Source organism: Rhinatrema bivittatum, chromosome 8, assembly GCF_901001135.1.
Source record: "Rhinatrema bivittatum chromosome 8, aRhiBiv1.1, whole genome shotgun sequence".
NCBI classification, from domain to species: Eukaryota; Metazoa; Chordata; class Amphibia; order Gymnophiona; family Rhinatrematidae; genus Rhinatrema; species Rhinatrema bivittatum.
Window position 1 is genome coordinate 3,251,612 of NC_042622.1, and position 14,606 is coordinate 3,266,217.

General features: G+C 48.9%; 1 protein-coding gene across 2 annotated transcripts in view; it reads right to left on the minus strand.

Annotated features, from left to right (window-relative positions):
- The window catches only part of C8H20orf96 (chromosome 8 C20orf96 homolog), a 204,119-nt gene that overhangs the window by 18,043 nt on the left and 171,470 nt on the right, over positions 1 to 14,606 (minus strand). Inside the window, exon 9 of one of the 2 annotated variants that reach the window (XM_029613266.1) lies at positions 6,137 to 6,211. In XM_029613266.1, coding sequence (XP_029469126.1) covers positions 6,137 to 6,211 — 75 coding nt within the window. Of the gene's footprint in view, positions 1 to 6,092; positions 6,212 to 14,606 lie in introns of both variants that reach the window. The other variant, XM_029613265.1, reaches the window with a different exon arrangement.

The following is a 14,606-nucleotide window of genomic DNA, read 5'->3' on the forward strand; positions in this document are numbered from 1 at the left end:
CATAGAGAACAGCTGTAGATGGTTAAAGGGATCAGGTTCCTTTAAATCTAATGAGGAGGCGCGGCCTCGCGCCTAAAGATGGTGGCGGCCATCTTGGATTTCCTCCGCGGAGGAAAGGCTGCAGGACGCTGCGAGGGAGGAGCAAGGACGACTCCCCACCTGGCGGCCAGAACGGGGACCCGCGCTGGAGCGACGGGCACCAGCTCAAGGGTTATTCTGGGAGCTGCCACAGTGGGTCGCTGCCGTGGGTGAGGTAGGGGGCCGCGCCCGTGGCTGTCCACGGGTGCGGAACACAACATGTCCTTTGTAAAATACATTGTATGATATCAGCGAAGGTGCATGAACGCACGCCGTGACCTGAGCGTCCGGCTGGACGTCCGAGGTTACGGCGTACGCTCATGCGCTCATTCACCATCGCAGGCGAGGGCTGCTGGAAGCCGCGCCTCGCATGGGGAGCGCCCGATCCACCCTGGGCTGCTGAAGCCACTCTCACTCTCGCCGCCGGCTGCCCCCGGGAGGAGGGGAGAGAGGACTGGGGCTGCTCCGGAGACCGGCACCCATAGATGCGGCCAGGACAGGTGAGCGGGGGCTGGGGGAAAGTTTGCCCGATCCTGAAGCGTGGCTTTCCCGGTGCGTTGGATTTTAGGTTGGGCAGGCAAGAGTTTAGGCTGGCTGATACTTCTCTGATCCTTTTCTTTTGCTTTAAGTTGGGATTCACTTCCTGGTACCTGTCATTTCAAATGACATTTGAAATGACAGGTACCAGCGCACCCAGGATACTGTATAGGTGTTCTGATCTGAAAGGTGGACCCTTTGTCCGGCGAGGGGACGAGGTCCTCTCGTCGGTAGGCGAGGCCAATCCGAAGGTTGCTGGAGGTAGTTGATGATAATCTGGATGCAGGCGCCTCCTGCAGATCGTATAATCCAGATAGCTGGCGCCTCCAGCAGGTCGTGAAAGCAGAAGCTGGCACCTCCAGCAGGTCGTGAAAGCAGAAGAGGAAACTGAGCCGGTCCGGGGAGCAAGAACCAACGTATTCCGCCGCCAGGCTAAGGATCAAGAGCCAGCGTTCACCGCAGCCAGTCCAAGGGTCGAGAGCCAGACGAATCCGCAGCCAGTCCAAGGGTCGAGAGCCAGAAGATACCTCAGCCAGTCCGGGAATCAAGAGCCAGAATAATCCAAGCCAGTCCAAAGGTCAAGAGCCAAGCAGGAACGACAGCCAATCCAGGGATCCAAACGGAGGAGCAGAACAGGAACCAAACAGCAGGAACACCACTAGAGCCACGAAGCCAGGGCAAGGTCTGAAGGCTCAGACCTTGCCTTAAATAGTAGACTGATGCTGGAATCAGGCAGGAAGGAACCCCCTACTTCCTGTAGGGGTTCCTTTAAGGCCAGGCTCTAGCCACCCACGCGGCCTTAGAGAATTTTAGGGGGCGTGGCTTAGCTTGCTCCGCGGAGACGCCGCGGCCATCTTGAAGGGCAGGAGCTCTGCCGCCGACGCGGCTGCCGATGCCGGCTCCTACGTCTTGCGCCTGGCCCTGCCATGAGGGTAAGCGGTCGGCCCCCGGTTGCGGTCTGCCGCGGCCAGTGCTTATAACAATAGGCGCTGTATCGCGCTCTATACAGTAAAATGGACTGCACTTCATGGACGCTTCTTGGACGCGCTTTGGACGCGGCTTGCATTTGCATGCCATTTAAATACTGTATCGAGCGGTATGCGATCCGAACTGTGCGCGCGGCAAACGAGCGGGCGCCCTGCACTGCTGCACTTTTTCTACCGCGTCCTTACTGTATCGGCCTGATAGTGTGTGACTAAAGGGAGGGGGGGGGGATTAAAACCAGCCAGGGTTTCTATGTGGCATGAAAGAAGGTTTCCAGGGGTCAGAGCTTTCTCAGTTGTTGGCTCTTGCCTCTGGAATGAGTTAGCAGAGGCTCTCCATGTTGCCCCTAAATTTCCATCTTTCAAAAAAATATTAAAAACTAATTTATTTGAACTTGCTTTTTCAGTAACAAGGGAGAACCTGTGGCCTTTATTTGAATGTCTTGATTTTTAATGTGTATTACTTTTTTATTTTGTTACTCAATTTATGCATATTACTTGTGTAAACTATCGTGAACTATAGTGATATGTGCAGTTTAGAAAATGAAGGAACTCAAATATGAAATTTCTGATCTATTAGTTAAAATTTGTAACCTATCATTAAAATCATCCATTGTACCTGAAAACTGGAGGGTGGCCAATGTAACCCCAATATTTAAAAAGGGCTCCAGGGGTGATCCGGGAAACTACAGACCGGTTAGCCTGACTTCAGTGCCAGGAAAAATAGTGGAAAGTGTTCTAAACATCAAAATCACAGAACATATAGAAAGACATGGTTTAATGGAATAAAGTCAGCATGGCTTTACCCAAGGCAAGTCTTGCCTCACAAATCTGCTTCATTTTTTTTGAAGGGGTTAATAAACATGTGGATAAAGGTGAACCGGTAGATGTAATGTACTTGGATTTTCAGAAGGCGTTTGACAAAGTTCCTCATGAGAGGCTTCTAGGAAAAGTAAAAAGTCATGGGATAGGAGGCGATGTCCTTTCATGGATTACAAACTGGCTAAAAGACAGGAAACAGAGAGTAGGATTAAATGGTCAATTTTCTCAGTGGAAAAGGGTAAACAGTGGAGTGCCTCAGAGATCTGTACTTGGACCGGTGCTTTTCAATATATTTATAAATGATCTGGAAAGGAATACGACGAGTGAGGTTATCAAATTTGTGGATGATACAAAATTATTCAGAGTAGTTAAATCACAAGCAGATTGTGATACATTGCAGGAAGACCTTGTGAGACTGGAAGATTGGGTATCCAAATGGCAGATGAAATTTAATGTGGACAAGTGCAAGGTGATGCACATAGGGAAAAATAACCCTTGCTGTAGTTACATGATGTTAGGTTCCATATTAGGAGCTACCACCCAGGAAAAAGATCTAGGCATCATAGTGGATAATACTTTAAAATCGTCGGCTCAGTGTGCTGCGGGAGTCAAAAAAGCAAATAGAATGTTAGGAATTATTAGGAAGGGAATGGTGAATAAAACGGAAAATGTCATAATGCCTCTGTATCGCTCCATGGTGAGACCGCACCTTGAATACTGTGTACAATTCTGGTCGCCGCATCTCAAAAAAGATATAATTGCGATGGAGAAGGTACAGAGAAGGGCAACCAAAATGATAAGGGGAATGGAACAACTCCCCTATGAGGAAAGGCTGAAGAGGTTAGGACTTTTCAGCTTGGAGAAGAGATGGCTGAGGGGGATATGATAGAGGTCTTTAAGATCATGAGAGGTCTTGAACAAGTAGATGTGACTCGGTTATTTACACTTTCGGATAATAGAAGGACTAGGGGGCACTCCATGATGTTAGCAAGTAGCACATTTAAGACTAATCGGAGAAAATTCTTTTTCACTCAATGCACAATAAAGCTCTGGAATTTGTTGCCAGAGGATGTGGTTAGTGCAGTTAGTGTAGCTGGGTTCAAAAAAGGTTTGGATAAGTTCTTGGAGGAGAAGTCCATTAATGGCTATTAATCAATTATACTTAGGGAATAGCCACTGCTATTAATTGCATCAGTAGAATGGGATCTTCTAGGTGTTTGGGTAATTGCCAGGTTCTTGTGGCCTGGTTTTTGGCCTCTGTTGGAAACAGGATGCTGGGCTTGATGGACCCTTGGTCTGACCCAGCATAGCATGTTTTTATGTTCTTATGTTCTTAACCAAATAAATAAAATCTCAGGGATTGTTCTTTAATGCTGAGCAGTTTTCGTCTTTTGTTGCAGTGTATTATGGGCTTTGTTGCAACTTTCTCATACTCTCATCTTCTTTCTTCCAGAAACAATATGATCAAACACAATACCGAGCATCACCAGAGCCCTGCAATTGCCTATATTTCTCTTTCTTACTTTGTAATTATTTCCTTTTATCACATGCAGGGAGTTTTCAAAGGGATCCAAGGAGGTAGCCAGCTAGATCTCTCCCTCCCCCACACACTGCACTAAGTGGTTCTACTAAGTCTAAATGTGGTGGAAAGCACGTAAATACTTTTGAATCTGTGTAAGTCTTAAGGAATGTTCAGAGGGATTGCCCTGGCTGAAATGTCCCGTGTTGTGTCGGAGATGGAACCTTGGCTGAGACGGGGGTTGACGCTACCAGTAGGGCAAGCCACATGGGTCCCCATCGTTGGAAGGTGAAGCAGTCTAGGAGACGGAGGCCGCTTGGAGCTTCGCCAATTCCAGCCCACGTTCTCTGCAGGTTGAGCCCTTGGGTGCCGGGGCCAGCTGGTCTTAGGTGGGCTTGCATCCGACAACTCCCAGTGGATGTTATTGCAGGCAACTAGGGACCAGCAGAGTTATCGGAGGGAACGAAGCAGGTCCGGATGAGGCAGGGATCCAGAGACCCGGGTGCCAAGGATGGGCCAGGGCCAGGAACAGGAACAGGTGATGCCTGGGTAGTAGAAGGCCGGAGCCTCAAAGGCCAAGTCCAGGGTGATACCGAAAGCATAGTCGAGAACAGGCAGGTGCGGAGTTCCAACAAAGCAAGGGTCAAAGCCGATAGTCCTGAGTGTAGTTCCAATGAAGCAAAGGTCAAAGCCAGAAGTCAGACCTGAGCATGGTCCAAACGTAGCAAGGGTCAAAGCCAGAGGTCAATCCTGAGCTTGGTCCAAACATAGCAAGGGTCAAAGCCAGAAGTCAGTCCAAACAAGGCTAGGTAAGAACCAGGAACGGAGTCAGGAACAGGATCCAGGAACGAAGTCAGGAACCGGAACAAGCAATGAGCACACGACAAGCATGGAGACCTGTTGCCAAGGCAAGGAACAAGTGGCGGGCCCTGCCTTAAGTAGCAGGGCCCGATGATGTCATCATCCGGGGCCGCAGGTTAGTCTCCCGCCGCGGCCCCTTTAAATGCTGGTAAGGCGCACGTGCCTAAGAGAGGCAGAGCGCTGGATGGCGGCGCCTCTCCGTGGCACATGTGGGGAGACCCGCCAGGAGCCGAAGAGGTCTGCAGAGAAGCCAGGAAAGGCCGAGGAGGCAACGGGGGTTCGGGAGCGCAGGCGGCTGCCCACTGCCGCTAGTGAGGATGGGCTGGGTCCAGGAGCCGAGCGCCGGAGGTAAGTGGGCCTGGTCATGGACGGGACACTCAACATCCCGGGGAGAGTAAACAGTGCTCAGACACTGAATCTTTTGCAAAGCACGTGGGCACTTGTACGCAATTTTCAAAAGGGGAAACTTCCTACCTTGTTCCCTTTGAATATTGGCATTTGAATTATTATACAATGTGCTATATTGATTGTAAAGCCTGTGGCTACATTACTTTTTCTGTAAAGTGATTAGATGTTCCAAACGATTATCGGCATATAAAAATAAATGCGAATAAATAAATAAATAAATGTCTGTGGGCACAAAAGTATCCACTTACTTTGCAACACCATTAGATAAAGAAAATTGCCCTCTTCGGATTTTATGGACACAGAACCCTGTTTTGTGCACAAATCACACTTTGAAAATGAACTAGGGACTATGCAGGTAGAATACGAGTGAACCATATGTTGTGTGTGCTTTTCTCACACTCCGGTACATGGAGTCGGGGTGGAGAAAGCAGAAAGTCATATCCGCTCCAAGCACTTCTTTCTGCACCTGTTGGAGCCATCTTCCTTATTGTCCAGATGTGTGTGCAAAATCACTTCTGCTTGTACTTTTACACACACACCCCTGCAGCAATTTCCAAAAAGCCTTTTTATGTGCATTATCCTCTTAATGTATTGCACAGTGAACACACAAACAAATTGCTACAGCGAAGCCTCTTCACTCTTGAGACACACAAAGACAAAAACATATAAAGAGAGAGAGACACAGAAAGACAGAAAGAGAGAGCACATGGATTCAGGGGAGCAAGACATGTCCTTGTTCGTACCTACAATGTGCAAGATTCACCATCAGATAAAGGTGTGCCATAATGCAATGCACCTGCCCTGACACGCCACAGAGGCAATGCAGCCTACACATAGCCCTGGAACTATGTCTGAGATCCATGGCACCCTGGAGTTCAACATACTTGGGCCTCTGAAGCAGGACTTCAGCAAAGATCTCCTGTCTCACCTCCCTCCGGATTTCAAGCAGAAGTAACCGTTTCAGTAGGAGATCTGAGATTTCTTTCTTTAGCTCTTTAATGATCTGAAAAAATGCAAGTGTTAAAAAAGGATTAGTTATGAACACAATGATGTCCTCTACCCACACTTTCACCTCCTTACCAGTTGCTACAGAATTCTTTATCTTATTCCTAGTTCAATCCATTGCATCTCATTCCTGTCCCGCAGCCCCCTCTGATACTTCAGTACCATGACCCCTCACACACACTGCCAGTGCACCTCACTCCTGCCCTGAAGGTCCTCTAATACTCCTCTGATACCCCTGACACAAACACTTACTGCCAGTGCACCTCACTCCTGCCCTGAAGGTCCTCTAATACTCCTCTGATACCCCTGACACAAACACTTACTGCCAGTGCACCTCACTCCTGCCCTGAAGGTCCTCTAATACTCCTCTGATACCCCTGACACAAACACTTACTGCCAGTGCACCTCACCCCTGCCCTGAAGGTCCTCTAATACTCCTCTGATACCCCTGACACAAACACTTACTGCCAGTGCACCTCACTCCTGCCCTGAAAGTCCTCTAATACTCCTCTGATACCCCTGACACAAACACTTACTGCCAGTGCACCTCACTCCTGCCCTGAAAGTCCTTTACTACTCCTCTGATACCCCTGACACAAACACTTACTGCCAGTGCACCTCACTCCTGCCCTGAAGGTCCTCTAATACTCCTCTGATACCCCTGACACAAACACTTACTGCCAGTGCACCTCACTCCTGCCCTGAAGGTCCTCTAATACTCCTCTGATACCCCTGACACAAACACTTACTGCCAGTGCACCTCACTCCTGCCCTGAAAGTCCTCTAATACTCCTCTGATACCCCTGACACAAACACTTACTGCCAGTGCACCTCACTCCTGCCCTGAAGGTCCTCTAATACTCCTCTGATACCCCTGACACAAACACTTACTGCCAGTGCACCTCACTCCTGCCCTGAAGGTCCTCTAATACTCCTCTGATACCCCTGACACAAACACTTACTGCCAGTGCACCTCACTCCTGCCCTGAAGGTCCTCTAATACTCCTCTGATACCCCTGACACAAACACTTACTGCCAGTGCACCTCACCCCTGCCCTGAAGGTCCTCTAATACTCCTCTGATACCCCTGACACAAACACTTACTGCCAGTGCACCTCACCCCTGCCCTGAAGGTCCTCTAATACTCCTCTGATACCCCTGACACAAACACTTACTGCCAGTGCACCTCACCCCTGCCCTGAAGGTCCTCTAATACTCCTCTGATACCCCTGACACAAACACTTACTGCCAGTGCACCTCACCCCTGCCCTGAAGGTCCTCTAATACTCCTCTGATACCCCTGACACAAACACTTACTGCCAGTGCACCTCACTCCTGCCCTGAAGGTCCTCTAATACTCCTCTGATACCCCTGACACAAACACTTACTGCCAGTGCACCTCACTCCTGCCCTGAAGGTCCTCTAATACTCCTCTGATACCCCTGACACAAACACTTACTGCCAGTGCACCTCACTCCTGCCCTGAAGGTCCTCTAATACTCCTCTGATACCCCTGACACAAACACTTACTGCCAGTGCACCTCACTCCTGCCCTGAAAGTCCTCTAATACTCCTCTGATACCCCTGACACAAACACTTACTGCCAGTGCACCTCACTCCTGCCCTGAAGGTCCTCTAATACTCCTCTGATACCCCTGACACAAACACTTACTGCCAGTGCACCTCACTCCTGCCCTGAAGGTCCTCTAATACTCCTCTGATACCCCTGACACAAACACTTACTGCCAGTGCACCTCACTCCTGCCCTGAAGGTCCTCTAATACTCCTCTGATACCCCTGACACAAACACTTACTGCCAGTGCACCTCACTCCTGCCCTGAAGGTCCTCTAATACTCCTCTGATACCCCTGACACAAACACTTACTGCCAGTGCACCTCACTCCTGCCCTGAAGGTCCTCTAATACTCCTCTGATACCCCTGACACAAACACTTACTGCCAGTGCACCTCACCCCTGCCCTGAAAGTCCTCTAATACTCCTCTGATACCCCTGACACAAACACTTACTGCCAGTGCACCTCACTCCTGCCCTGAAGGTCCTCTAATACTCCTCTGATACCCCTGACACAAACACTTACTGCCAGTGCACCTCACTCCTGCCCTGAAGGTCCTCTAATACTCCTCTGATACCCCTGACACAAACACTTACTGCCAGTGCACCTCACTCCTGCCCTGAAGGTCCTCTAATACTCCTCTGATACCCCTGACACAAACACTTACTGCCAGTGCACCTCACTCCTGCCCTGAAGGTCCTCTAATACTCCTCTGATACCCCTGACACAAACACTTACTGCCAGTGCACCTCACTCCTGCCCTGAAGGTCCTCTAATACTCCTCTGATACCCCTGACACAAACACTTACTGCCAGTGCACCTCACTCCTGCCCTGAAAGTCCTCTAATACTCCTCTGATACCCCTGACACAAACACTTACTGCCAGTGCACCTCACTCCTGCCCTGAAGGTCCTCTAATACTCCTCTGATACCCCTGACACAAACACTTACTGCCAGTGCACCTCACTCCTGCCCTGAAAGTCCTCTAATACTCCTCTGATACCCCTGACACAAACACTTACTGCCAGTGCACCTCACTCCTGCCCTGAAGGTCCTCTAATACTCCTCTGATACCCCTGACACAAACACTTACTGCCAGTGCACCTCACTCCTGCCCTGAAGGTCCTCTAATACTCCTCTGATACCCCTGACACAAACACTTACTGCCAGTGCACCTCACTCCTGCCCTGAAGGTCCTCTAATACTCCTCTGATACCCCTGACACAAACACTTACTGCCAGTGCACCTCACTCCTGCCCTGAAGGTCCTCTAATACTCCTCTGATACCCCTGACACAAACACTTACTGCCAGTGCACCTCACTCCTGCCCTGAAGGTCCTCTAATACTCCTCTGATACCCCTGACACAAACACATACTGCAGTGACCTTCACTCCTGTCCCGTAGCCCCCTCTGATACTTCAGTACCATGACCCCTCACACACACTGCCAGTGCACCTCACTCCTGCCCTGAAAGTCCTCTAATACTCCTCTGATACCCCTGACACAAACACATACTGCAGTGACCTTCACTCCTGTCCCGTAGCCCCCTCTGATACTTCAGTACCATGACCCCTCACACACACTGCCAGTGCACCTCACTCCTGTCCCGCAGCCCCCTCTGATACTTCAGTACCATGACCCCTCACACACACTGCCAGTGCACCTCACTCCTGCCCTGAAGGTCCTCTAATACTCCTCTGATACCCCTGACACAAACACATACTGCAGTGACCTTCACTCCTGTCCCATAGCCCCCTCTGATACTTCAGTACCATGACCCCTCACACACACTGCCAGTGCACCTCACTCCTGTCCCGCAGCCCCCTCTGATACTTCAGTACCATGACCCCTCACACACACTGCCAGTGCACCTCACTCCTGTCCTGCAGCCCCTTCTGATACTTCAGTACCATGACCCCTCACACACACTGCCAGTGCACCTCACTCCTGCCCTGAAGGTCCTCTAATACTCCTCTGATACCCCTGACACCAACACATACTGCAGTGACCTTCACTCTTGTCCCATAGCCCCCTCTGATACTTCAGTACCATGACCCCTCACACACACTGCCAGTGCACCTCACTCCTGCCCTGAAAGTCCTCTAATACTCCTCTGATACCCCTGACACAAACACATACTGCAGTGACCTTCACTCCTGTCCCGTAGCCTCCTCTGATACTTCAGTACCATGACCCCTCACACACACTGCCAGTGCACCTCACTCCTGCCCCGCAGCCCCCTCTGATACTTCAGTACCATGACCCCTCACACACACTGCCAGTGCACCTCACTCCTGCCCTGAAGGTCCTCTAATACTCCTCTGATACCCCTGACACAAACACATACTGCAGTGACCTTCACTCCTGTCCCATAGCCCCCTCTGATACTTCAGTACCATGACCCCTCACACACACTGCCAGTGCACCTCACTCCTGTCCCGCAGCCCCCGCTGATACTTCAGTACCATGACCCCTCACACACACTGCCAGTGCACCTCACTCCTGTCCTGCAGCCCCCTCTGATACTTCAGTACCATGACCCCTCACACACACTGCCAGTGCACCTGACTCCTGTCCTGCAGCCCCCTCTGATACTTCAGTACCATGACCCCTCACACACACTGCCAGTGCACCTGACTCCTGTCCTGCAGCCCCCTCTGATACTTCAGTACCATGACCCCTCACACACACTGCCAGTGCACCTGACTCCTGTCCCATAGCCCCCTCTGATACTTCAGTACCATGACCCTTGACGCACACTGCCAGTGCACCTCACTCCTGCCCTGAAGGTCCTCTAATACTCCTCTGATACCCCTGACACACAAACACTTACTCCAGTGACCTTCACTCCTGTCCCGCAGCTCCCTCTGATACTTCAGTACCATGACCCCTCACGCACACTGCCAGTGCACCTCACTCCTGTCCCATAGCCCCCTCTGATACTTCAGTACCATGACCCTTGACGCACACTGCCAGTGCACCTCACTCCTGCCCTAGTACCACAATCTCCCCGCTCCCCACCTACACCCATACTGCCAGTGCAGCTCACTCCTGTCCCGCAGCCCCCTCTGATACTTTAGAACTAAGCCCTGTGTCTTCCTCAGGGATGGAATGGGATGCTTGAGTAAGGATGCGTAAAAGACGTTATGGTCCTTGATCATGGAAAGCAACTTCAGCTGATATGAGATGGGTCCCACTTGTCACAATACTGGAAAGGGACCAATGATTTTAGTCGGAGGTTGTGGTTACTCAGCCAAACTTTGTCTCCTCATTTGAAATATGGTGCTGGTCATTGTTTTTTTTTTGTTTTGTTTTTTAACCTGTTATTTTGTATCAGTTTTCAACATGTAACACAAATCACGGTGTGATTACAATACTGATGCTGATAAAAACATACGAAAATAATATACAGATAATGTCCAAACAAAAATATACCCTTAAGATCCAAAGGAATATCCAGAATAAGAATAAAGTACAAAAGAAAAAAATATTAAGAACATAAGAAATTGCCATACTGGGTCAGACCAAGGGTCCATCAAGCCCAGCATCCTGTTTCCAACAGTGGCCAATCCAGGCCATAAGAACCTGGCAAGTACCCAAAAACTAAGTCTATTCCATGTAACCATTGCTAATGGCAGTGCTATTCTCTAAGTGAACTTAATAGTAGGGATGTGAATCGTTTTTTGACGATTTAAAATATCGTCCGATATATTTTAAATCGTCAAAAAATCGTTAGGGCCATGATACAATACCAATTCCCCCGATTTATCGTTAAAAAATCGTAAATCGGGGGAAGGGGGAGGGCAGGAAAACCGGCACACTAAAACCCCCTAAAACCCACCCCCGACCCTTTAAATTAAATCCCCCACCCTCCCGAACCCCCCCCCAATGCTTTAAATTACCTGGGGATCCGGCGGTGGTCCAGAACGGCGGCGGTTCGGAACGGCCCCCTCAATAGAATCGTGTTGTCTTCAGCCGGCGCCATTTTTCAAAATGGCCGCCGCAAAATGGCGGCGGCCATAGACAAAAACGATTCGACGGAGGAGGTCGTTCCGGACCCCCGCTGGACTTTTGGCAAGTCTTGTGGGGGTCAGGAGGCCCCCCCAAGCTGGCCAAAAGTTTCCTGGGAGTCCAGTGGGGTTCCGGGAGCGATTTCTCGCCGTGAATCGTTTTCGTACGGAAAATGGCGCAGGCAGGAGATCGACTGCAGGAGGTCGTTCAGCGGGGGTTCCGGACCGCCGCTGAACGACCTCCTGCACTCGATCTCCTGCCGGCGCCATTTTCCGTACGAAAACGATTCGCGGCGAGAAATCGCTCCCGGAACCCCGCTGGACTCCCAGGAAACTTTTGGCCAGCTTGGGGGGGCCTCCTGACCCCCACAAGACTTGCCAAAAGTCCAGCGGGGGTCCGGAACGACCTCCTCCGTCGAATCGTTTTTGTCTATGGCCACCGCCATTTTGCGGCGGCCATTTTGAAAAATGGCGCCGGCTGAAGACAACACGATTCTATTGAGGGGGCCGTTCCGGACCGCCGCCGTTCTGGACCACCGCCGGATCCCCAGGTAATTTAAAGCATTTGGGGGGGGGTTCAGGAGGGTGGGGGATTTAATTTAAAGGGTCGGGGTGGGTTTTAGGGGGGTTTAGTGTGCCGGCTCACGATTTTAACGATTTTTCACGATAGTTTACACACCCAAACGGCAACAATACGATTCCCTCCCCCTCCCAGCCGAAATCGATCGTTAAGACGATCGAGGACACGATTCACATCTCTACTTAATAGCAGGTAATGGACTTCTCCTCCAAGAACTTATCCAATCCTTTTTTAAACACAGCTATACTAACAGCACTAACCATATCCTCTGGCAACAAATTCCAGAGTTTAATTGCGCGTTGAGTAAAAAAGAACTTTCTCCGATTAGTTTTAAATGTACCCCATGCTAACTTCATGGAGTGCCCCCTAGTCTTTCTATTATCCGAAAGAATAAATAACTGATTCACATCTACCCGATCTAGACCTCTCATGATTTTAAACATCTCTATCATATCCCCCCTCAGCCGTCTCTTCTCCAAGCTGAAAAGTCCTAACCTCTTTAGTCTTTCCTCATAGGGGAGCTGTTCCATTCCCCTTATCATTTTGGTAGCCCTTCTCTGTACCTTCTCCATCGCAATTATATCTTTTTTGAGATGCGGCGACCAGAATTATACACAATATTCAAGGTGAAGTCTCACCATGGAGCGATACAGAGGCATTATGACATTTTCCGTTTTATTCACCATTCTCTTTCTAATAATTCTCAACATTCTGTTTGCTTTTTTGACTGCCGCAGCACACTGAGCCGACGATTTAAATGTGTTATCCACTATGGCGCCTAGATCTCTTTCTTGGGTAGTAGCACCTAATATGGAACCTAACATTGTGTAACTATAGCATTGAATTTGTTGCCAGAGGATGTGGTTAGTGCAGTTAGTGTAGCTGGGTTCAAAAAAGGTTTGGATAAGTTCTTGGAGGAGAAGTCCATTAATGGCTATTAATCAATTATACTTAGGGAATAGCCACTGCTATTAATTTCATCAGTAGCATGGGTTCTGCTTAGTGTTTGAGTAATTGCCAGGTTCTTGTGGCCTGGTTTTGGCCTCTGTTGGAAACAGGATGCTGGGCTTGATGGACCCTTGGTCTGACCCAGCATGGCAATTTCTTATGTTCTTATGTTCCCTATATGCATCACCTTGCACTTATCCACATTAAATTTCATCTGCCATTTCGATGCCCAATTTTCCAGCCTCACGAGTCTTCCTGCAATTTATCACAATCCGCTTGTGATTTAACTACTCTGAACAATTTTGTATCATCTGCAAATTTGATTATCTCACTCGTCGTATTTCTTTCCAGATCATTTATAAATATATTGAAAAGTAAGGGTCCCAATACAGATCCCTGAGGCACTCCACTGTCCACTCCCTTCCACTGAGAAAATTGTCCATTTAATCCTACTCTCTGTTTCCTGTCTTTTAGCCAGTTTGCAATCCACGAAAGGACATCGCCACCTATCCCATGACTTTTTACTTTTCCTAGAAGCCTCTCATGAGGAACTTTGTCAAACGCCTTCTGAAAATCCAAGTATACTATATCTACCGGTTCACCTTTATCCACATGTGTATTAACTCCTTCAAAAAAGTGCAGCAGATTTGTAAGGCAAGACTTGCCCTGGGTAAAGACATGCTGACTTTGTTCCATTAAACCATGTCTTTCTATATGTTCTGTGATTTTGATGTTTAGAACACTTTCCACTATTTTTCCTGGCACTGAAGTCAGGCTAACCGGTCTGTAGTTTCCCGGATCGCCCCAGGAGCCCTTTTTAAATAATGGGGTTACATTTGCTATCCTCCAGTCTTCTCCCCTCTGCTCTCCACTCCCCCCTCCCCCCTTAATATTCTCAAATCCCTTTTCTCTCAGTTCTCTCAACATTGTACATATGTATATAATTGCAATTCTTGTTTAATATTTAATGCAATTTATCCCATGTTCTCTTACCCCTTTATTCCCTTGTTAACATGTTTTATCTGTTCCATGTAAAGCGTCATGCATGGCGTATATTTGCGTTACACTGTGAACCGATGTGATATCCTGGATGAATGTCGGTATATAAAAATTTTAAATAAATAAATAAATAAATAATAGGTCTGAAATTTCATTTTTTAGTTCCTTCAGAACTCTGGGGTGTATACCATCCGGTCCAGGTGATTTACTACTCTTCAGTTTGTCAATCAGGCCTACCACATCTTCTAGGTTCACCGTGATTTGATTCAGTCCATCTGAATC